The sequence below is a fragment of the Mytilus edulis genome, chromosome 1 (assembly GCF_963676685.1).
Source record: "Mytilus edulis chromosome 1, xbMytEdul2.2, whole genome shotgun sequence".
Classification (NCBI taxonomy): Eukaryota; Metazoa; Mollusca; class Bivalvia; order Mytilida; family Mytilidae; genus Mytilus; species Mytilus edulis.
In genome coordinates this window covers 84,349,411-84,373,123 of record NC_092344.1, presented here as the reverse complement: position 1 = coordinate 84,373,123, position 23,713 = coordinate 84,349,411, and the positions used below count along the sequence as shown (strand labels likewise).

The 23,713-nt window shown below is 30.0% G+C and overlaps 2 protein-coding genes across 3 annotated transcripts in view; one reads left to right on the top strand and one right to left on the bottom strand.

Moving 5' to 3' along the window:
• Positions 1-3,357, bottom strand: part of LOC139492860 (palmitoyl-protein thioesterase 1-like) — a 32,430-nt gene extending 29,073 nt beyond the window's left edge. Inside the window, exon 1 of the mRNA XM_071281015.1 lies at positions 3,027-3,357. Coding sequence (XP_071137116.1) covers positions 3,027-3,126 — 100 coding nt within the window. The 5' untranslated portion in view covers positions 3,127-3,357. The remainder of the gene's footprint in view (positions 1-3,026) is intronic.
• A 2-nt stretch (positions 3,358-3,359) lies between these two features.
• On the top strand, positions 3,360-23,456 carry LOC139492846 (transmembrane protein 65-like). 2 transcript variants are annotated; one of them, XM_071281000.1, is made up of 8 exons: positions 3,383-3,777; positions 8,566-8,586; positions 9,766-9,810; positions 11,653-11,720; positions 13,330-13,384; positions 16,183-16,225; positions 16,962-17,067; positions 18,716-23,456. In XM_071281000.1, exons 1-8 carry the CDS (start codon positions 3,492-3,494, stop codon positions 18,806-18,808), a joined length of 717 nt encoding a protein of 238 aa, XP_071137101.1. In that variant the 5' UTR covers positions 3,383-3,491; the 3' UTR covers positions 18,809-23,456. The 2 variants fall into 2 exon arrangements, with proteins under 2 accessions (XP_071137107.1, XP_071137101.1); XM_071281006.1 differs by lacking the exon at positions 8,566-8,586 and having other exon boundaries at positions 3,360-3,777.
• Positions 23,457-23,713: the final 257 nt, after the last annotated feature.

Sequence of the window (23,713 nt, the reverse complement as noted above, 5' to 3'; positions counted from 1 at the left end):
CTGAACATTATTGCTGCTCACAGTTTATATATCTATCTATAATAATATTCAAGATAATACCAAAAAACTGCAAAATTTTGTTAAAACTACCAATTCGGTGTCAGCAACCCAACAATGGGTTGTTCAATTCGTTAGATCATTTCAGGGACGATTGATCTTGACCAATTGAACAATTCTACCCCTTGTCAGATTTGCTCTAAAAGCTTTAGTTTTTGAAATATAAGCCAAAAATTGCATTTGACCCTAATGTTCTATTTTTAGCCATGGTGGCCATGGAGACAACAGACACGGCTTCATCCGCCTCATTTTTAGACTTATACCTCGAATTTGACATACACAGTCATCTTAGTACCAGAATCTATGACAAACGAGACGATTTTGATTTTGATATTATCAATTTCCCCCACCTTAGTAGCAACATACCAACTTCACCTGCATATGGAATATACATTTCCCAACTTATTCGGTATTCAAGAGCTTGCAGCTCCTACTCAGACTTTGTAAAACGTCACCAGTGTCTGAGCAGAAAGTTGATGAACCAGGGGTATGTCAAAGAACGTCTCGTCCTTTTTCTAAAAAAGTTCATCGGAAGGTACCCAGAACTTGTTGATAAATATTCCGTATCAACTTCACAAATAATACACGATGGTCTTGAAGTATAGATTTTGCGTACTGACGTTGTTTATCATCTTAATTACGTGTTTTATTATTCTTTTATTTGTCTTTATTAATATTACTTTTACTGTTGTCTGTTTTTTGAGATATCCTTTTGACGTAACTCTGTGCTTATGTATCCCATCATACTTTGAACGACAAAATTATTTTATGATGTGACTCTGTACCTATGTATCTTGTCATACTTTGAATGACAAAATTATTTTATGATGTGACTCTGTACCTATGTATCTTGTCATACTTTGAATAACAAAATTATTTTATTCATTAATATTACTTTTACTGTTAACCAACTTTTTTTGTGATATACATTTTACGTGACTCTGTACTTATGTATCACGTCATACTTTGAACCACACTATTATTTTATTTATTATTATTACTTTAACTGCTAAGTCAGTGTTTGTTATATCTATTTTGCGTGACTGTATTTATGCATCCCGACATACTTTGAACGACAAAATAATTTCATGTCTACCTATGCGAATTTCAAACGCGCAATTTTACACCAGTACCCATACCCTCCTTCCTTGATGGGTGCATTTTACATAGACAAATATAATCGTATAATATAATCAAAATGAGTATGTTAATTTGATGTATGCCTTTTTGTGCTTCTTCGTTACATTTGTTGTTTTTATAGTGATTAAGATGATAACACAATGTTGACTGCTGTACCCCTATTTTTGACATTTTTACCTATTATGTCTGTTTGTTTTGTTCACGCATCGGTGACTATATAATGGAATTTGATGCGACTGTCATACAAGTGAGAGGTTTAGCTAGCTATAAAACCAGGTTCAATCCACCATTTTCTACATTTGAAAATGCCTGTACCAAGTCAGGAATATGACAGTTTTTGTCCATTCGTTTTTGATGCGTTTTGTTATTTGATTTTGCCATGTGATTATGGACTTTCCGAATTGATTTTCCTCTGAGTTCAGTATTTTTTGTGATTTTACTTTTTGTCAATGGATCATAACTTCGGATACAATTTATAAACAAGATACCATAAGGAACATTTATTTAAAGTTTGAGGGTAATTGGCCCAGTAGTTTCAGAGAAGAAGATTTTTAAATGTTAGCAAACTTGATGACCAAAATTGTGTAAAATTGTCTTTAAAGGGCAATAACTCCTTAAGGGGTCAATTGACAGCTATGGTCTTATTAACATTTTTGTAGATCTTACTTTGCTGATCATTAATCACTGGTGTTAAACTAATAACCATAACTGGAATTATGAAAATCCCAATATGGCGACGGCAGAAAGAGGTGAAATCTTCTCAGTCAATGGGCACAAACATGTGAAGAACAAGATTGAAATTAGAGTATAGTAAGATAAAGTCAAACAGTTAAAGGAAGTATAGATAAAAAAAATACTTTTCAACTTTTTATTTTATAATTGTATTAAGGTATGAAAATAATGTAAAGTAATATTCCAATATGTATTTGAATTCTATTTGTACAAGATTTAATCTATTTTACTCCCAAAAACGTAAATATAAGGAACAATTTTGAATGGTGACAAAAAAGGGGAAGTATAAACTCAAGTTGTACACAAATTATTTACGACCTAAAGCTCAGGTAATTGGTGTTAATTAACAGTGTGTTTGACACAAAAGATGTTCAATGAAGCCATGCACTTAATGGGTCACTAAATTTGACAGTTTACACAGCTAGCTGAACTTCCTGTTCATGAAAAAATTACAAAATTGCCGGTATTTCAAAGGAAAGTCACTAATAAATGAAATCAATCTCAAGGCTAAGAAATCCAGGTCAAAGCAGGGCATTTTCAGAATTCCCAGGTTATTCAATGATCAGCAGGTGGCCCAGGTGATCCCTCAGAATTGCGAAAATCTTATTATTGGCAAATTTAATTTTGTGATTCACAAATGTGTGCTGGATGATATTAGACAAGGAAAGATCCATCCTTGTAATTAAGGTTTATCTTCTATCAAAAATTCATTGCGACATCATAATTTCCATTAAAAAAGCAAACACAGTACCAGAGACATATAATACATACTAATGATTATGACATACAAAAAATACATGATCTACGAAATTTTTTAAATTGTTGCCAATGGTTGCAGTGATTTTTTTTTTTTTTCTTGAGAAAAATACAAAATCATAAATCGCTCACAATAATAAGTTGCTTTACAGTATCTTATTAAAAGCACAAAAAAACCACATATATCAAAAAGTACAAACACGTGAAAGTAACCCAATAGTCTACAACCCGCATTTCTACCAAACCGCCCTACCAAAGTACCTTCATATCTTGTGTAATGTTGTTTTGCATAATTTGTAATTATTTTTTATTGCATTATATGTGAAATATGCAAAATTTACCCATGCCATGCCAAAGTACCACTGGTGTCTGGCCCAGGGCACTTGACAATGTCAAAAACACCACTAAAGAAACCAAAGTTAGTCTTCCGTCGTCTGCCATCTTGTCCAATCACATGAGAAGTATAGGGAGAATCTGTACTTTCAATTTAGAGAGATATTTATTTTAAACTAACGAAGATAAATGAAAGTTTTCAGATTTGATGTTTACTTCAGAAATATATTAATACCAAAAAAAATGATTTGAATGAATCTTGTATTAAACATTATATTTATGATAATTTAAAATATAAAACGAAAGTCAATAAAGCACTAAAGGATCCCTTGCACTGTGTACTTGTGAAGGGAAATAACTCTACTTTCACATTGCCACATTGCGAATGACAACAGAACAAGGATAGGTTAAAATCAATATTTTCTTGAGGCTCTACGATAATGGTCTTCTTTCGTTGAAAGGTAAAAGACACTATGGCTGCTGCGACTTTGAAACTCCAGCGTGGAGTTTGTTTCATGTGCAAAAGTTTACAGAATAAAGTTCATGTAATAAAAACCACTTCAGCAAGAGGAACACACAAATACACACATGTGTCTATTTCAAAATCTTACAATAAATACAGCTCTGTTTATAGAGATTTACATGGAACTGTTGATGATCAAACTATAGCAAAAGACTTTGTATATGCCTTAAAGCCAATGGAAAGAAATCTGCTACTTTCAGAATTACAGAATTTTGATTTGTTAAGGAAAACAGAAGGTACGTAGAAAAGATCATTTAAATGTATAGGATTTATAATTTTTATTCGTTTTATTTTCATCCAAGTTTTATATTCACTCAAGTCAGAAAATGTGTTATTTGTCACATAATAAACATAATTAACAACTAAGAAATATGTTTTGTTCCCATTTTTTATTTTTTACTTTTGTTTCAGTTTTTATTTATATACAATGTACAATTTATGTATTACAAAGTAGTTTAATAGAGGTCTTTAAAACTTTTGATCATTGTGTTATAACAAAGTAGTTTAATAGTTCCTACTCTTTTAATATTGTGAGCATTGTACAAAATGTTATATATTGTTTTTCATATCTCCACATTTTGTGTTAAGATCTATCAATGTCATGCATGATAGCCACTCGATATATATATTTATATATTTCTCTGTTTTATCTTCCGCCTTTCCCCCTCACTTATATATACAAATGTCTATTTAATTTTTCTTATCTTTGTATTTGAATTAGATGCATCTTGATGTAAAAACAAGGATTTATTAAAAATTACTATTAAAATCCTAGGCTAGAAGGACACTTAGTTGATCAAAGATTTGAATTGTTTGTAGCTGCGGATGAGTTGGAGATTTCTTAAATCATCATTTTGATTTCACCTTTCATTTTCTGTTGAACATGTTGAAAATGATAATGAATCAGGTTATACATGTTATATCAAGTCAGAAATATGAAAATATTTTCCAGTGATTTCAACATGTTGTTCAGAAGTCACCTTAATTTTTTTCTTTTTGATGATGCGAAATTGAAATATTTATTTCTTTTCCAATATCATGACAATTGATTACTGAATAAAGTCATAATTACCATTTTATAGCGTTGGTTAGGAGATAAGATACTTTAAGCTACTTTCGAATGTGCAATGTAAGGTGAATGGAAAATCATGTTAAATTATGATATAGAAATAGAAAATATTCTCTATTGATTGTTGGAAATTCATCTACATGTACTTGTATTTATTGGTAATTCGTATATTTTCCCTTTGATCTTACTGCCTAATATTTTCAAGTATCAACGTACTGGCTGTATCACTGAAAATATTAGGCAATACATTGTGTGACGTCTTAATTACCAATAAACAGAATAATAGGTAGTTTCGTTTTTGATACTGACTTTATCATGTGGAATATCTTACATGTAACTCGCCCCTAATGGGCTCGTCTAGATATTCCACATGATATAGTCAGTATCAAAAACGAAACTACCTATTATTCTGTATGTATTATACAATATTAGTATTTAAAACAAACCCATATACATTTACATGTATAGTAAAATATACTACAGATTAATTGTAAAATCTCGTATTGATCATGTTGATAAAATATATCATTGTGGGCTTAAAAGATCAACCCAAACAATGTTCCACTATATCTTATTCTTAACTTCCTACCAATACAGGACTAGAACCTGCATTTCCCCCTCCCTTTTCTACTGCAACACTGCTTAGAAATCACTGCCACCTTTATCTCTCCTCTAAATTTAATAACATAAACAGTACCAATTTTTCTGTCCAGATACACATTTCGACAGTATGTCTTTGCAGTAATGCTTGAGGCCTAAGTATTTGAAAATCTAAAGCTTATTAAAAATATGAAGAGCTGTAAACCCAAAAGAACCAAAAAGTATAGCCAAAGCTGGACAAGGAGTCAGAGCTTTGCATGAGGGAGATTCATTCCTTTATTTTAAGTAATTTCTAAATTTAACTTATACAAAAGCTTTCATTTCGTTTATATACAATTATATAGATTTCCCACTAAAAATATAAAATATTTACAATGTCATGACAAATGAACACATTACTTCACTAAACATACTCATAAAGCTTCAACAGACATGCAGCTCCAAGTGATATGAGGGGGAGGACAGGGGGTACCCTTCTCCCTTCTCCCACCCTTCTTTTCCTTTCTCCTACCCCTCTTCTTATTTTTTTTTTTTTAATTTACCGGAAAAAAAAGAGATTTTTTTTTTTTCATATTTTATTTTTTTCTCCAACTTTTTCTCCTTTCTCCCAGCCTTCCTCTACTTTCACCTACCCCCTTTCTCCTTTCTCCAACCCCCTTTTTCCTTTCTCCTACCCCCTTTCTCCCTGTCTCCCTTATCCCTGTCCTCCCCCTCTGATATTGGAATCGGGATATAAAACTATTGCAGCTGACTTAGTTTTTAGAGTTCAAACAGAACTTTTTAGTGCTGCTTAAAATTGTAAGACTATAAATCTTGAAAATGATACAATTGTTTAGCACAATTAGATCTACTTGTAGGCAAAAACCTTAGCTGAAATTTTTTATATCATCAGCACCTTAAGCTGCACAACAGATTAAACTAGTTAATCAAGTGAAATATTGCATTGTCTTTAATGTGTCATGGTATTGTAAATATTTTATTTGTTTGCATACCAAATAGTTAGTTAAAATCACCTCATGAAACATTTATTATTTTTATTTGAGTAATTTTTATTATAATCTTTGGACTGGTTAATTCACACTCAAAACATTTGAATTTGATGTGTTGCTATTTATAGGCACTTATTATTTATATTTTAATAGGCTTATTTTGAATCTAATATGGGAAAACAAACATTTTTCTGTTAAAGGTTTCAAATAATGCATGTTTGTTAATAAACATGAATACACTGTTTTTGAATAGCTTAATTTTATATGGTACATTTAAATTTTAAAAGGAAACGTGAATGTTTGACAATCTTATATAAATATTTTCTAAAATTTACTAGGAAGTGATATAGGTAAGGAATGCTATCTACAAAGGAACTTGTATGCACACATCACCTTATATTCAGAGTTTAACCCCTCTAAATGTTTCTTTGAATTTTATTAAAGGTTGTCTCTTAATACATGTAATATTTGTACATAAACTTTTTCATATGAATACTGTAAATTCAGAAATTATTGCGAGGTTTTTATTATTGCGAAAAATGCGACTGAGTTGTAAACCCAATAATTTAAACTCGAATTTGGAAAATATTTTATATGAATTAAACAGGATTTTTCTCAAAATCGCAAAAATTAAATCGCATTTAAGTCTTAAATGACAAAATCGCAATAATAAATGCATGCAATAATTTCTGAATTTACAGTATACAGCTTTATACATGGTAATTATAAGAGGATGCAAACATGAAGTGTTTGTATAATTTTCTAAGTCTGTGCCTCCAGTTATTGTACATTTAATAGTTCTGTTGTATTTCCTAAAGGCAAACATTACAAGGAGAGAGACTGTATGCAGTGATTTATTATTATTGATTAATCACAAATACTGCATGATGTACTGATACAGTTTATCTGCAGTTTAATTGTAATTATAAGTTCAATAAAGCCATCACTTGTCCCTTTATCTATTATGACTTTGGACATTAGTCTGGTCAGTTAAGATAATACATAATGTCCACTGACATTGGGAAATGAAGTTTACAGAAATTGAACTTTAGCATTGTGTAAAGGTTGGAAATTACTAAGTTTTTTCATGAGAATATATAACGTACACAAGTCTTCAGTCTCATTTTTTGCCATATAATGTATTGATTATTTCATACTTATAAATGAAATAAAAAAACTCTTACAATTTCTTATTTTGTAATTCCAAATTGAAAAACATTATAGGATTAAACACATTTTTTCTAGAGGTTATTGATGTGTAAACCGGGGCGATTAACTCACAAACTGAATAAAAGTCCGAAGGACTTTTATGTTGAGTTTGTGAGTAAGAGCCCCGGTTTACACATCAATAACCTCTAGAAAAAATGTGTTTAATCCTTATAATTCTTCAGCCAAACATTTTTTTTGTTAATGGCTACTATATATATTTACCAATCAAAAGCACAATGGCAAGTCGTAACTAAGGAGTACGCCGCCATCTTGACTTTCTAAAAACCATAAATGTCTGATAAATACAACGGAATCTTAAATGAAATAGCACCTAACTCAAAAACTTCATTTTAATTAAATTTTTTCCGAATTTGAAGCGTGCACCTAACGAAATAATCTTTCCCTTGAAAATTTCCATTCGTATGACGTCGTGTTTTGCCATGACGTAAATTCGCCAAATCCTTCATGAAATTTCGCGGAATTTTATTAAATTTAATTTTTGTACATTTTCGAAGCTTTAGTGCAATAAATTTATTTATTTTTTGGTTATATATGCACTATAGAATAGTCACAACTGTTATGCAATTGTTTTTTAATCTCAATTTGCTGAAAATCCCGGGATCACTGCAAGATTGTGTATCGCGCATGAATAGATTACAAAAGTAGTTTCGGAAACATGGTTTATCGAAGTGTAAACTTAGAGAAAAATTCTAATTGACCAATCCAATTCAAGTATTTATAGATACAAATCATATAAGAATTATTAAGTAATCTCCTTTAACCTGTTAAAATAAAATATCTGCAATGCACTCACTATACAGTGATCCTTAAAGCAATATTAATCATGATCATTTTCAGGTAAGGCAAATGAAAAATACATATAGAGGGTATCTACCAAAACATCCAGGAGTGGGTTTCACAAAAAAAAAAAAAAAGAATAAGCTTGATCGTAAGTCATAAACAATTCAGTGTATTTACAATCAATCTTAGTTGTAAGTTTTGAAAAACCAAATCCAGTTTCTCTAATTGTTACATAAGAAAGGAAAGATCTGATGTAACTAAACAGTTAAGTGCTGTTGAGTTGGTCAACAAAAACATTGTTACAAACATTTGTGGTTTAAAAAGTTTGCATTACTGATTATCTTTATTATAAATAGGTAGTGAAATGAAAATGTTAGGTAAGTTGGTATAAGCATGTGAAACAATTGTGGGGCTTTAATTTTGTATCCTTCAGTAGTTTTACCAATTCCCCTATTATAAACAGATGATTTCCATTTTGCAAAGTATAGTTTTTTGTGCTGAAGAAATTACTTAACATCATGTGTGCAGGAAGAGTTAGTACAAATGTAGTATAGTTTAACACCCAAACATTAATGTAAAAAATGAAAAAAAGGTAGAAATGGAATGATTTACTCCATTAAAACATTTATTTATCAAAGAAACAATGCATTTTTTTTAGTACAACAGATATATTGTAACTATTGATTCAAGTTTTAGGATTCATATTGCATGCATGTTGGTTTATACAAAGTGCATAATACAGAATATATACAAATGAAGAGGGTCAATTCTTGTTTTAAAGTTTATTTGGCGGATGGACAAGCATGTTGATTATGAGATCTTCTAGTTTACGGTATATTTTCTGTACTGTTTAGCGACCCCTGTTTAGATGAACTGTTCTATTTCATTTTTTTTTTAAATTCTCAGAGAATTTAACCATTAAAAAAATCAAAAGAAATGCCAGAGAAGATGCCATAAATGGAAGATATCTAAAAAGAACCCTTAGAAATGCAATCAATATTACAGGTTGATGTTTGACAAATAAAACGACAAGATGTTGATTAAGAAAGTTTAGAACAAATAGAACTAGTACATTTAAACATGACTGATCAATAACAAATTGGTGTCCTGGTAAGAGTTAATAGACCTTATAGTCAAATACTATTGTGATGCCATGTAGAAAATGACAGGAAATACAACTGATAGTTAGGAGCAGCATGTTAAAACTTCTATTTCCTGTATTGTAGCAGTCAGTGCAGCAATGCATTATAACCATCATTGATTAAACATACGGAATGTTGTTTTCTTTCAAACTTATCAGAATTTCATGAATTTCATGAAATCAGACTTGTTTCAGGTTATTATGTCTTTTATGGAACTCTGTTACACAGATGTAAGGATTTATGTTTAAAAATATTAAAATTCTGTACAAGGAACTGCTTAAGTAAATGTTGATAAACTAAAGAATTTGGTCACCAGCATTGTAAGAAAAATTTATTAAGTCACATGTTATATAACTTATGACACACACAGCACTTCTAATTCATGGTAGTATTAAGTTTTTTTGTTTGTTTCAGATTCATCTGGTATAACACCTCCAACAACTGATCAGCTCAAAAGAGGTAACATTATTGGAACTTGCTACCTCAAACTTCTATCAAAACCACCTCTGTTGACAGCTGCAAGGATCAGCTAACATCAGCTGTTCTCTTCAGCTTCAAATAAACAAATTCAAATCAAAACATGTACATAAAATTTATATTTTTAATCACATTCTATATATACAATCACTTGAATTGTTATTAAATATTTTTATGAATTTGTATGATTTGTCAATTGCACATGCACAACAACATGTATTCTTCAGTATTAAGGCCTTGTTGATCCAAAGAAGAAGAATAAGAACTAGCATTAACTTAGACCATGTTATCCTCATAAAAGCAATTTATTATAATTTGGAAACAGAAAAGATTAGGCCAAAACAGCCCAATATTTTTTCTCATAACTGGATGTCATTAATTTCAAAAGTCCAGATTTACTTTATTAGTATTTGGTTTTACCATAGTATTAGAATAGTACAATTAACTTTTATAACTATAAATGAGAAGGATTCAGAAACAAGCACAATAGACAACTTTCGAGTTCGATGCATTTCTGTCAAAAACTCTGGTTTTAGTGAACGTCATTTGTGCGTTTAGGGGCGTCGTCACTTCCGTTCCCACGTTGAGCGAGTGGTTGGAAAACTATAATTCTATATTGTACGAATTATTCGGCAAATTGAATTCTCAAAATTGACAATCAGCATTGCTGTCATTAGGGAATTGTCATTAAGTACCTACAGAACAACCATTATTTCTTGTTTATCCTGCACAATGACGATCACTAAGACGCTTGATGAACGTAAATAGTGCAGGGATACAGGCGACCCCCTCTATCTGGTAAATGACGTCATAAAGGCCCGTATTATTGACGAGTTTTTTCCAGTGACGGATGAACTCGAAAGTGGTCTATTGTTGTCTCATTGGGAATATCACATCTTTTTTATGTTAGCAATTGCTTATTTTAATCTATCTCTTAAAGTACTTCATTAAAGTACCATAGTGTATTCAGTACGAAAAATGAATAACAATTAAGTTGGAGTTAGATATTGAGATATGATTGTCTCTGTCTTTGTGATGAATGTATTTGAAATTCCTTAGAATAGCGTGCTGTATAAACGTCAATCTATCTAATTATAACAATTTCTTGCTGACTTTGTACCCTCATATTCCCTAATCACTAATGTAATGAGTTGAAATTTGTAATTATATGGGTTATTGTAAACTAAGATCAATACTGAGATGAAAAACCTAGAGAATTATTTATCACATCAGAAAATTTAAATCATTATCAAGTCTTGTTGACATATGCTGATGGTGTCATTTTTTTTTTTTTTTTTTTTATAAATTAGTTTATATTAAGTCAACTTTAGATAAAGGCAATGTGCTTGAATCAATGTTTGTTTCAAAGGGATTTTTAGTAATTTAATTGAATATCCCCATTTCAAAAGGGAAATGATTTGGAACAGAGGGATTGCATGCCTGAAATAAATAAACCCATTGATGAGAAAAAGTTCAGAGTTTTTAAGAAAGGCCTATATTAAAACTGATGATGATTCATTTTTCTATAGATGAAAATGGTAGATTCATTACATGGTTAAAAAAAGGTAATCCCTGATAGCCATCATAGATGACAACATACTGAAATTCATGTAGTCATATACATTTGAGGAATTGCAGTATCTAACATTTGATATAACTTTCAGAACGACCAATATTTTTGTGGCTTCTTCAATCATATGTTAAGTGCAGTTCCATCGACACTGTAATTTGATTTATTACACTGTTGTGGTGAATTACGATTGGGGAGGGAATCATAACTCTATCTTAAGAATGTTTATTTACATAAATTGAATTATTTTTCAGTTTTCATTCATAATGCATTGCCTTTTATCGGATTTGGTTTCCTTGACAACTTCTTGATGATTACAGCGGTGAGTTGAAAAGATAATTGTGTCTTTTACTTTATAAAGAAATCAGTATAGACATCTTTAGTTACTCTTAATATAGAAGACATTGTAGACTTCTGAAGAGTTATAAGGTTATCATTAATATTGGAAAATGATGGATTGTTTGAAATATAAGACAAAAAATCCTGATGGTTTAATGTGAAACAAATATGAATTACGTGTATTAATAATCAATGCAAAGAAAATTTAAGACACCAATTTTCCATTGTATTAAAATATTGACTATTAAGGGGGCTCACGGGTCTAAATCGATTTTTTATTTAATATAGGATTTGGCTATATTTTTCTATAAATGAACTTGATCTTATACTGAATAGAAAAATAAAATAAGAAAATGGGGTCACCGTTCATTTACGCTTACAATCTGCCTTCGACAGAAGCATACATTTTTGCAAAAGTATCTTTTTTCTGTTCAACTAATAGGAGAAATAGAGGTAATATCGAAATAATAAAAGAACTTAATTACAGAAATCGCTCAAATTTTACAATAGTTTAGTTTAAGTACAGCTTATTTGAAAATAATAATAAAAAATATAGGTCACTGATGAGTTAAAAAAGATATTTCAATTCTAATGCCAAAAAATGGCATTTTTGCACCAAAGGGAGATAATTTGAAGCTTTTTCAATCATATCTAAATTTTAAAATTCTTCTGTGGCCAACACGAAGTGATTTGTTTGGATGATTTTTGTACCATATGATAAAGTAACAACTACTCAAGGTAATAAATACAATTTGTAATGAAAAATAAATGTTTAATTTTTTTCTGAAATTTTTACACCCTCGAGCCTCCTTAAGAAACCATTAAGAGACAGAAATTAGACAAAACACTGTTTATAGACATCCATATACTGGTACACACAAGTAAAATATATATCTGAATGTTACTTAACTTTCTGTTCAAATTTGACCTGAAATATTTGGAGTAATATCTAATTTTATTGATCATTGTTTTGAAAGAGAATTCACTTCAGAAGTTGGTTTCACAAAATACTTATGACTAAGATTGATTGTAAGTATACTGAATTTTTCATGACATATGATCGATCTTAGTTGCAAGTTGTTTTTATGTGAATGAAGTCATGTATCATGGGGATTAAGTCTTCGCTTATCTGAAAATTAAACTTTAATCTTCATAGAAGACTCCAATTGTAAAAGACAAGGATTACCCTTTTTCTAACCTAAACTTGTTTGTCTTCCTTCTTTATGCATGCCAGATCCTTCCACCAATATAAAACTTGTAGTCATGATAAAGCCTTGGTCACTGAACACCAACAAATAAACAAATTATAGAAAGGAACCTTGACAGATACAGTCCCTATTGTCTCTAACTGCTTTCATCACACAATACAATTAAGCTAAGAATGACAGAATTGAATAAGATTTAAAAAAATGCATTGATGAAAAAATGTTTATGTTACTCTATGCATTAGATCACAATGTGATTCCTAAAAGACCAGATTCCAAATGAATCAATTTTCAACGAATTTTGATCTTGTTGATATAATCCAACATGAAACTATATTTATATTTGAAATACTGTAAAGTAACTGAACATATTGCTTTATATTTTAGGGTGAATACATAGATGTTACTTTTGGTGCTCTTCTTGGCATATCAACAATGGCAGGTAAGAGCTTAATCTCTATCAACATAGTGAATGGAAATTAACCACAATTGGTAGTGAAACGAAACCCATTTAAGTTAACAATAAAAAAAAAAAAATTTTGCATCATAGATGAGAATTTCTATTGACAAAATCAGCCTGTTGTGATATTATTCTGCTATATTTTCAAATGTATAACTTCAAGAGTACAAAATAAAGGAGTTATTACATATGATTTTGGCTAAATATGATTGTTAAGTATGTGCAAAGATGAAACTGAAAGATCTTTTAAAAAAAATTTAATGAGATTATCAAAATCTATATATTTTTCATGAAAACTTATAGAAGGGCTTTTTTATGACGTCAAAACTACATTGTAATGTGATGTAAAAAATAGAAAACTTCTTGTTTCAAATATTTTATTACCTCAACTATAAAACAGACATGTAAATTTGTTCCATAAAGACCCTCATCATAACTTGTCCTTTAGTTTCATATTTAGTTTTTTGTCTTTTCTCTCTTCTTACATGCACAAGGTCTCTGTTACTACAGAATTTTAGGTGCAAAAAGGTTCTAAAATTGTTTATTTTTCATAAATTTTCAGAAAAGTAAAATTTTGCTTAGAATAAAAGGAGATATTGATTATATGTCAATGACATAACAGCACAAAAGACATCTATATATCAACAGCGGTTTTCAATAAAACAAGTTCCATTTTATTCCAGCTAAGAGTAATTTTTAATAATTATAGTGATTTAGTGATTATCTTAAAATCTATATTAAAAAGACAGAACCATAAGCAATAAAACTGGTAATCAAGGCAAGGGAATAATATACACGGATACTGTCATATAAAATCTTGAACATATTTTTAATCCTGATTTTTACATAAAATGATAAATGTCATCCTGGAAATTCAATAAATGAAAATTAATGGCCTCATGAATATACTGAATTTTATGCATTAAACAGTTTTATACTGGGAAAAATAAAAAAGATAAATATCATAAAAGCAAATTATTGCCAGGTGAGCTATTCAGGCTTTAAAGAATCTCTAGAAATCTCTAGTTTATCATTAACAGTGGAATATAAAGAAGTATAGAGATGAACATACAACAAAAATCTGTCCAGAAAAATCTTTAACTTTATGTTAACAGAAATACAGAAACAAAAACTCAGTTACAAGTAGGAAGTGTCATCCAGAATTTAGTAAATGTAAATGATCAGAAACAATCAAATACATTTTCTTTATGAATCAAAGATTTTAATGCACAATTTTAAATTTCTTCTGAATTTATGTTTGAAAAGGCTGGATAAATCCCTAAATGGACCTTGTCCTTCAGAATAAAGAAACAATTTTTATATAAATAGTGGGACGATAACCTATGAAAGTCTTTTTTTTTTGTAATTATTTTATTTTTCATTATGAAATGTGAATTTATATACAACAGTATAATATTAGATACACATTATAAAGAATTAATTAATACTTGAAAGATCAATCAAGTCATGAAGATATTATAAGATATAAATATAAATAGTACAATTGATATTGTTAATTAATTAAATAAAATTTGCTTCTAACAAATGCCATTTCTGATCCATTTTTGCTTTTTGTACAGGGGTTAAGAAACATACAGAGTATTTTTCTATATTATTCCAATATTTTAGATATTCCATTCCACCATATTTTCTGGGGGATACGTTCTTACATCTACATTTGTATATATAATATTTGAATAACAACAAAATATTATTAACTGTTTTACTGTTGACAAAATCCTCAGACACACCTAAAATGACTTCTTTTGCACTGAATGGCAGGAGAATGCCATAATTTGTAATCTAATCTATAACGGATAGCCAGATGTTTTGTGTTACATTACATTCCCAAAAAATGTGAAAAATGAATAAAATGTACATAGTTCAGTTTCCTTTACTTTACATTTCAATAAAATGATTTACATGGTAGAATCCTATGAATCTTAAATTGAAAGTTTTGTAAAAAAGAACTTCTTGTTATGATGAAGGGCATGGAATAACAGGCAACAATCTATGCATTGTCTGGTAGTGATTTGCTGTTGACAATGTATACATTTGAGACAAGTAATTTTACTTACAGGGACAGTATAAGACATGTTTTAAGTTATGAATCATCATGTGAGCAGATAGCACAATTTTCTATACCCTGACTATTTTTTTCTATTTTACTTTTTTCTGTTAAATTTTAAAAATTGCACCATTGACTCTTGCTTGGTTTTTTTTTAAAGTAAAAATAGAACTATTGGAAAATAAAGTTTTTTTTTTTTAAATAATGTATTTCTGCTTGTATGATTTAAGCCATAGTTGTTGTCAGAAACACTTTTTTCATCTGTTTTATTCCTCCTTATATTTCTAAGAGGATGTGTAAAGAGCTTTGTTTACTTTAAAAATGAATGTATTAAAAAAGTATTTTAAATTTTGCATTAAAATATTTAAAAGCTCATGTAGGTAGGGTGCAAACTTTTAACTGTATGGCCATTCAAGTTAAATACACCTTCCCTTAAATTTCAGGTTTAATGGTTTCATTGTCTTAATTATTCTTAAAAATGACATATTTTGTTAGAAGCAAATATGGAATGCATGAAACTACTGCTTTGCCTCATATTTCCCAAACAGTAGAGAATATACCATAGATGTAAACATGGAGGTTGGACTTGGAATGGGAAAGAAAAGAAATAATTGTTATATTTATAAATGAAAACTTTAATTGTTAGTCTGTAACAATGCCAGGTATAAATTTTACTATTATCATTCATATTTATTATCATTTTAAATTTCAGCTGCTGCATTAGGCAATCTGCTGTCAGATGTTTGTGGTGTTGGGTAAGTATTATGTGATAAGGGAGGTAAGCAATGAAAGCTTGCAAATACTATATTATAAAACATTAGAGTTATCTACCTTGACACACTTCTTAATTTTCTATTTCACATTGATTTTATGTCCTGTCTGGGTCTTTTCCAACCCATTTGTATATCTGCCCATTACTCTATACATCCTCAGAACCTGTAGGCTGTATCAGGTTAAGGCTTTGGGATTGATATAGTTAACGGTTAACCCTGATGTTTTGGTCACTTCAACTTCAAACTTAGTACATTATTCATTATGATATGGACTTTCTAAAAAATATGTAGAATAAGGGTTTTGCTCTTTAGGCAAAATAAAATAGTATGTGTGGTTCCAGTTACATAAAACAAAAATGTTAGAGAATGTAGGTAGGGATTTTTTGTTTTGTTCTTTTTTAATACATTGAGGTTATGGGAGAAACATTCTAACTTAAACAGTGCGAAATGAAAAATTGCAAAAACATCTTTAGTGTAGGCTATTTTTAAGACTAAAAAGTAGGGTAGGTAGGGTAGCTGGAACCACACATATATTTTTATTTGGCCTTATATGTCTCTATTCACTGAACATTGAAATGCAAAAGTGCAAGTGGGTATAGCCTCCTAAAGACACATATTTTTTTTATTTATTATTGATAGATTCTATTCAGAATTTACATTTTAAAGTGACTTTCCATATTGAAATACAATAATTTGAATGCTATGATTTTATTTTCAGGTCAGCCCATTATATAGAGGTTCTCTGTAGTAAATTTGGTGTGAGAGGTCCTGCATTAAAACCAGACCAAGTCGATATGAAACAGACACGATATTCATCCAACACGGTAAGAGTCATTTATAACAAAGACTGTATAGTTTTACTCGTTTATTTGGTTTACTATATCAAGTTACAGGTCATTTAATTGCCTTTAGTCTCAATTTCTGTTTTGTTGCTTTTGACACATGATAATGAATTATTACTTATTGCTAACCATAAGGGTTAACAACTTGACAGGGGTATGGAATGGTTACCGAGACATCTCTTATCTGGTAGTTAAACCCATGTTGAATAATGCTGTCCATTATATTGTGCTTGATGTATGAATATGACTTTGCATCAGATTATGATGTTGATGAATGTCTGCTTTTTAACCACTTATTGCAAATTAATGGCATATGCAGGATGAAAACATGTTGATATGATATATGTGAACCCTTCATTAAATATAAATGCTTATTAGTTACTGATATTACCGCATACAGATGAGATCTCTGTGAAAGTTGTTATCGTTCAATATTTTGTTCAAGTCAAGCATGAAAATAATATTATCGATCTTTGCAAAGAATCTCAAGGACAATTGTTAGAATTTTTTTATTGTATAAGCTGTTTCGCTATTGAATAAGATATAAAGTTATTAAAGAATTATGTTGTTTGAACTTATGCGGAACAACTAAGCTTGATGACAATATTGATGTCAATGAAATTTAATTACTTTTCTTTAAAAAATTTTTTTTATCAATTTTTAGAAAGAACTTACTCAGATGTGATCTATTCAAACAGTAGATATGAAACTTGATATAGTAAAAGTTAACTGCTAGTAGTCTGTTGTTATTAATGTATTTTTGTCATTTTGTTTATTTTCTTATGTTACATCTTCTGACATTGGACTCAGACTTCTTTTGATCTGAATTTTAATGTGCGTATTGTTATGCGTTTACTTTTCTACATTGGCTAGAGGTATAGGGGGAGGGTTGAGATCTCATAAAAATGTTTAACACCGCCGCAATTTTGCGCCTGTACTAAGTCACCAGCCTCTGGCCTTTGTTAGTCTTGTATGATTTTTAATTTTAGTTTCCTGTGTATAATTCGGAGTTTAGTATGACGTCCATTATCACTGAACTAGTATACATATCTTTTTAAGGGGCCAGCTGAAGGACACCTCGGGGTGCGGGAGTATCTCGCTAAATAAAAGACTCATTGGTGGCCTTCGGCTGTTGTCTGCTCTATGGTCGGGTTGTTGTCGCTTTGACACATTCCCCATTTCCTTTCTCAATTTTAGTAGTAGTTCTAATATTGTAATAAATCATGATCAATCAAATTGAGGATTTTGACTTTGTTCTGGAGTTCATGAGTTTTTACTGAGGAGCAACACAGGTTCCTGGAAACCCATATTGTATTTATATAAAAGTCTCATTTAGTACAGACATATTTTTCCGAATGTGAATTATACTCAGATTGATAAGCTAGTTCCAAAAACAAAACCTTAAAGCTTTGCAGTCAGGATTGCTCAAGCAGAACATGAGTGAAAACACAGAAAATAACACCTCATTTGTTTTCCACATTTACATAAAAAAAAATAGATAAAAAATAGTAAATAAAACCAAGTAATATGCACTATAACATTCTTCCAAAGTTCTCATAATGTAATTTGACTGGCAAAGGATTTGTAAAAATGGTTATCTTACTTAAACTGTATTCTTGTATAATTGCAGGGTAAGGCAGTTGGTGTATCTATCGGCTGTTTCCTAGGAATGTTTCCTCTCTTATTTTATGGTCGGGCCAAAGATAAAGAAGAAACCAGCTAGCAGTGTTCAACCTAATTAATGAATTATAATAGGAAAAAACCTTTATAACTGCCTTAACCACTCATATGTTTGTTTGATTATACTGAGCTGCCGGTGGCATTATATTAACATAGCCAATGATATTAGGTCATACTTTCATCACATTTTCAGATTCATTTAAATTTCTGCTCTGGTACATATTTTGCAGTTAGTTAAAAGATTTTTTTTTAGAAGAAACCAGTTACTGAATATGATGAGCAATCAGCATTCATCATTTAAAATAGTCAAATACATGTATTTTTATTTTCCATCAAAGACTTAAAAGACATTGTCAGGAGTTTGTAATTCAGTTGTTGTTTGTTGCTGTATACCATGTTGATTTTCATTCATTGTTTTTTACATAAACCAGGTAGTTTTGTTGCTTGAATTGTTTTACATTTTTATGTAAAAGCCTTTTATAGCTTGTTATGTGGTTTTGGTTTTGTTCATTGTTGAGGACCACAACTTCTTATTTTCATTTGGAAGTAATGTGGATTCATTAATATTTGTTGGATACCAATTTTTATACGACCGCAAACAGTTTTTTGCACCATATAATGCTATCATGTCGTCGTCTGTGGCGTTGTCCGAAGACGCATGGTTTTCAAATAATAACTTTAGTATAAGTAAATAGAAATCAATAAAATTTTAACACAATGTTTATAACCACAAAAGGAAAGTTGGGATTGATTTTGGGGGTTAGGGTTCTAAAGGTTTAGGAATAAGGGGCCAAAAAAAAAGGGGGCCCAAATAAGCATTTTTGTAGTTTCCAGTCAATAACTTGTGTTTAAGTGTATAAATCTGTCTGAAATTATACCACAAGTTTCCATACTACCAAGGGATGGTTATGGGGAGGTTATGGCTCAAATCATTTAGCAATTAGGGGCAAAAAAGGGGGAAAACAAGGGTTTTTCTGGTTAAAGGACAATTTTGACAATTTAAAAGCAGTGTAAGGGAGGAAATCCAATTTCATTTAAAGAATACTGTTATATATATGTTAGATGACCTCCTACACTGATTGAAAATTAGGTATTGAGAAATAATGATTGTCTTGAGATGATTAGCTGTAAAATTATTTTTAGAAGTTACTATTATTTAATATGAATTTTAACCATGACTGTATGTCATTTTATATTTTAATATTTTATGATGTATTTAAATGAGTAGTTATTGTTGCAAACTCCATTAAACATTTGAATTGAGATTATTTTTGGAATAAGGGAAAGGGGGAGGTGAAAAAAAAAATATAAGAATTTGGAGGGGGGGGGGGGTACAATTTTTCTCATTTCAGATTTCAGAAATTTAAATTTCTCCATTAATTTTTCTTTGAGGGTATTAATATATTAATATCCAACAGCAAAGTGTATTGCTCGAGAGCAAAAAAAAATTTTAAGTTCATTAGACTACATTCTTTCTGTGTCAGAAACCTATGCTGTGTCAACTATTTAATCACAATCCAAATTCAGAGCTGTATCAAGCTTGAATGTTGTGTCCATACTTGCCCCAACTGTTCATGGTTTGACCTCTGCAGTCGTATAAAGCTGCACCCTGCGGAGCATCTGTTTGTGGATTTCATTGGTAAAGGAAAACCAGGAATTTAAATATTCAACGAATTGCAAATTTTCTTAAGGAATATATTCAGACTTTGCCAAAACCACGAAATAAGATGTCCATGAATATGCAAGTTTTCCTCAAACCACGAAAATTGGTACCCATGAGAATAATTTACAGTAGATATCAACAGGTCACAATATTGACTTATACTGACTTCATTATTGGAAATTATTGTTCCATATGTAAAATATAAAGTCCACCTACTTGCCAAAGTTCAATAGAAAATCAAAAAAGAACTAATAGCCCCATTTATGTCATAGAACAAAAGCATGGGCCAGTGACAGAAAAGCCAAACAATGACTAGTTATTTAAAACATGATTTGTCTCCCCTTCATTGCAAAAATTATAATCCTTAAGTTATTCAGTGTTCTGCCGATAAATTGTATACAACACCTCTGTAAACAGGAATTTTAGAATACCATAAGTATTTTGATTCTAGAATTTATGGCACCACATTTATAATAAATTTTATAAGAAAATAAGTTCATATCTTAAAGCATCACATTTGAGCAAATACAGAATTATAGAACCACATTATCATGATGCTAAAATGCCCTGAAAGGAACAAAGGGGTGAAGTGGGTACGACCCGCTGGAACAAAACCTGTGGTGAACTGTTTTAAGTTGTTATATTGTTTTCCGATCCATTTAATTGTATAGATGTATGTATATATATATATTTGTTTCTAAAATAATATATTGTTTACACTAAGTTCTCATATACATGTTCAGAATGAATTATATGGGTTAAAGGTGAAGATCAAACAGTTTTTATGATATTGGACAATTTATAATACAAGAGGCATGTACTCCTCGGGAATCTAAATAATTTATTTGTAAGCATTAAGAAAATGGTTGAGAGGTATGGATTAGAAACTTTTTCATGATGAGCAAAACCTATCATTGGTGAACTTGAAAGGTCATAGGTCAATGGCTTAGGGTTAATCTGAACAATATTGTTTTCAGATATCTAACTATTTATTATATGTGAATAGACCAAAGGGCAAACTTTTCAAGTGCATAAGAAATTAAAAATGTCAAGAATATATATGGTTTTAGGATGGACAAATATAAAATCAGTTAGTTGACCTTGTAGGTCAAAAGTCATCATAAATGGTCCAAGACACATTGGCTTAAACTGCTGAACCCATGTGCTTAATATCAAAAACTTTTTTTAAAGAATACATCAATAAAAGTGTCCAAAAAAATCCTGAAAACGAATTATTTAGACCTTAAGGTCTAAGGGTTAAGTCATAATTGTATGTGACACAACCTTTAATCATAGGGGACAAAGGTAACATTGGTTGGAAATAAATGTATTGGAGAGTTGTCTCACCTCTTCTTTTATCTTTATTTGATGTTTTATTATAAAGATGATTATCAATGAAGTGAAATAGCAAATTTAAGCAGGAATTGATTAAACAGGAAATCTGAATACTTTCAAAATATATTTTAAATCCTTTTTTCATGTCAATATGTTTGAGTGTCTCTGTTTGTTTGTTTTTTATACTGCTGATGAAGGCAGTATGTTTTTCTTGTTGATGCAGATTTAGAAGAACAAACTATTCCCCTTTTTTGCCATCTTGTCTTCATAATTTAAAAAAAGATACATGTAAGTTCTCACAATTCTGGAGTTTTACACATTTTTTCAATATATGTTGTAGACAAACAATAGTTAAATGGTTTTTACAATTGGTAAATCATATAAATATTTTTGTATTACATGTATAAAGACTAAATGGCTTGTTAGTAAGTTAAAGGGCATACTATACAGCTACAGGGGAGGTAATGACGTTGCTAACGTAAATTGATATTTTTGCAACATCAAACAGTGAGTTATCAGGAAAAGAAGCAGTTCTCAACTGATTTTTATCATTCAAACTGGTTTTACTTGAAAACAAGTTCATGGACCCCTCTTTTTTAAAATGACATTTGGCTTGATTACATAAAAAGATTATGTTGTACCAATTTTCATGAAAACATAAATAGTGCAATTTTTTTTAATTTGAAAAATAAACAGCAAAAAAATGATGTTTTTTCCCTACAATCATGAACTTTTGATAAATACGAGTATTTGAAAAAAAAATGGACAAATTTATAGAACATTTATATAAAACAGAAATGACAATTAATTGATAAAAAAAACAGCTTGTGTTTATCTTTTAAAACAAAAAAGTTATATCTAAAGGAAAAATATGTCAACAACTCTGAATTTTGAGGATATATTCAACTTCATTTTACTCAAAAAGTAGCACATGAGTGTATATTTTTTATTACATATTTGATTTAATCAGGTAAAAAATGGCTTATATGGAAATTTTCAACAAAATTTCAATACAGGATTATGACCTTAATAGTTGGGTTTTGTTTCACTGCATTTCATGAATATAACTCAATTCATTAAATCATTACATTGTCGCAATATATTGCTGTATAATATTAATAGTCTTGTATGATTTTTAATTTTAGTTTATTGTGTATAATTCGGAGTTTAGTATGACGTCCATTATCACTGAAATAGTATACATATTTTTAAGGGGCCAGCTGAAGGACGCCTCCGGGTGCGGGAGTTTCTCGCTACATTAGAGACCCATCGGTGGACTTCGGCTGTTGTCTGCTCTATGGTCGAGTTGTTGTCGCTTTGACACATTCCCCATTTCCTTTCTCAATTTTATTGTAGTGAATTTATGAATTGTCATGTCAGAACGCCCAATCAAATGATTTATTTCAAAATTATTCAAGAGTGTTCTAATTTGCTATGAGGTTAGTTATTACAATTTTATATTTTTTTGTTGGAATATTTTAAAAACAAAAATATTAGTGTATATTTTTAAATGCTGGTTGATTGGCATTTATTGGTTATGCTCCACCATTGTTAATACAGTTTTGTTAGCTATTTGACGCATGTATAATATTGTCAATTTTACAATTTATTTTAGAGTTTAATAAAGAGAAAGGATTGAGATTTTATCTGTGTATCCATGATTTTTTTATTGAATAAAAAAAAATAAACAGTATTCATTGACTTGATATGGCTCATTACAATGCCATAATGATAAAAAAAAAGTTCTATCATCCATTCCATTACTTGATGATGTGTTAAATACTTTAAATTCAGATATTATTGTGAGGTTTTTATTAAAGCGAATAATGTGACTTGGTGAGTATATATTGCAATAACAAGAACTCGCATTTTGAGTACTAAACCATATATCTGCATATCAATTTTTTCTTAAATCGCAATATTTGAACTCACATTCTTGTCCATTTTAAA

Excerpts from the sequence above, each read along its gene's own strand:
- LOC139492846 (XM_071281000.1), top strand. The coding sequence starts at position 3,492 with ATGGCTGCTGCGACTTTGAAACTCCAGCGTGGAGTTTGTTTCATGTGC. Across the intron at positions 13,385-16,182 it reads TGGCATATCAACAATGGCAG|CTGCTGCATTAGGCAATCTG; the intron begins GTAAGAGCTTAA and ends TTTAAATTTCAG. Across the intron at positions 16,226-16,961 it reads TCAGATGTTTGTGGTGTTGG|GTCAGCCCATTATATAGAGG; the intron begins GTAAGTATTATG and ends TTTTATTTTCAG.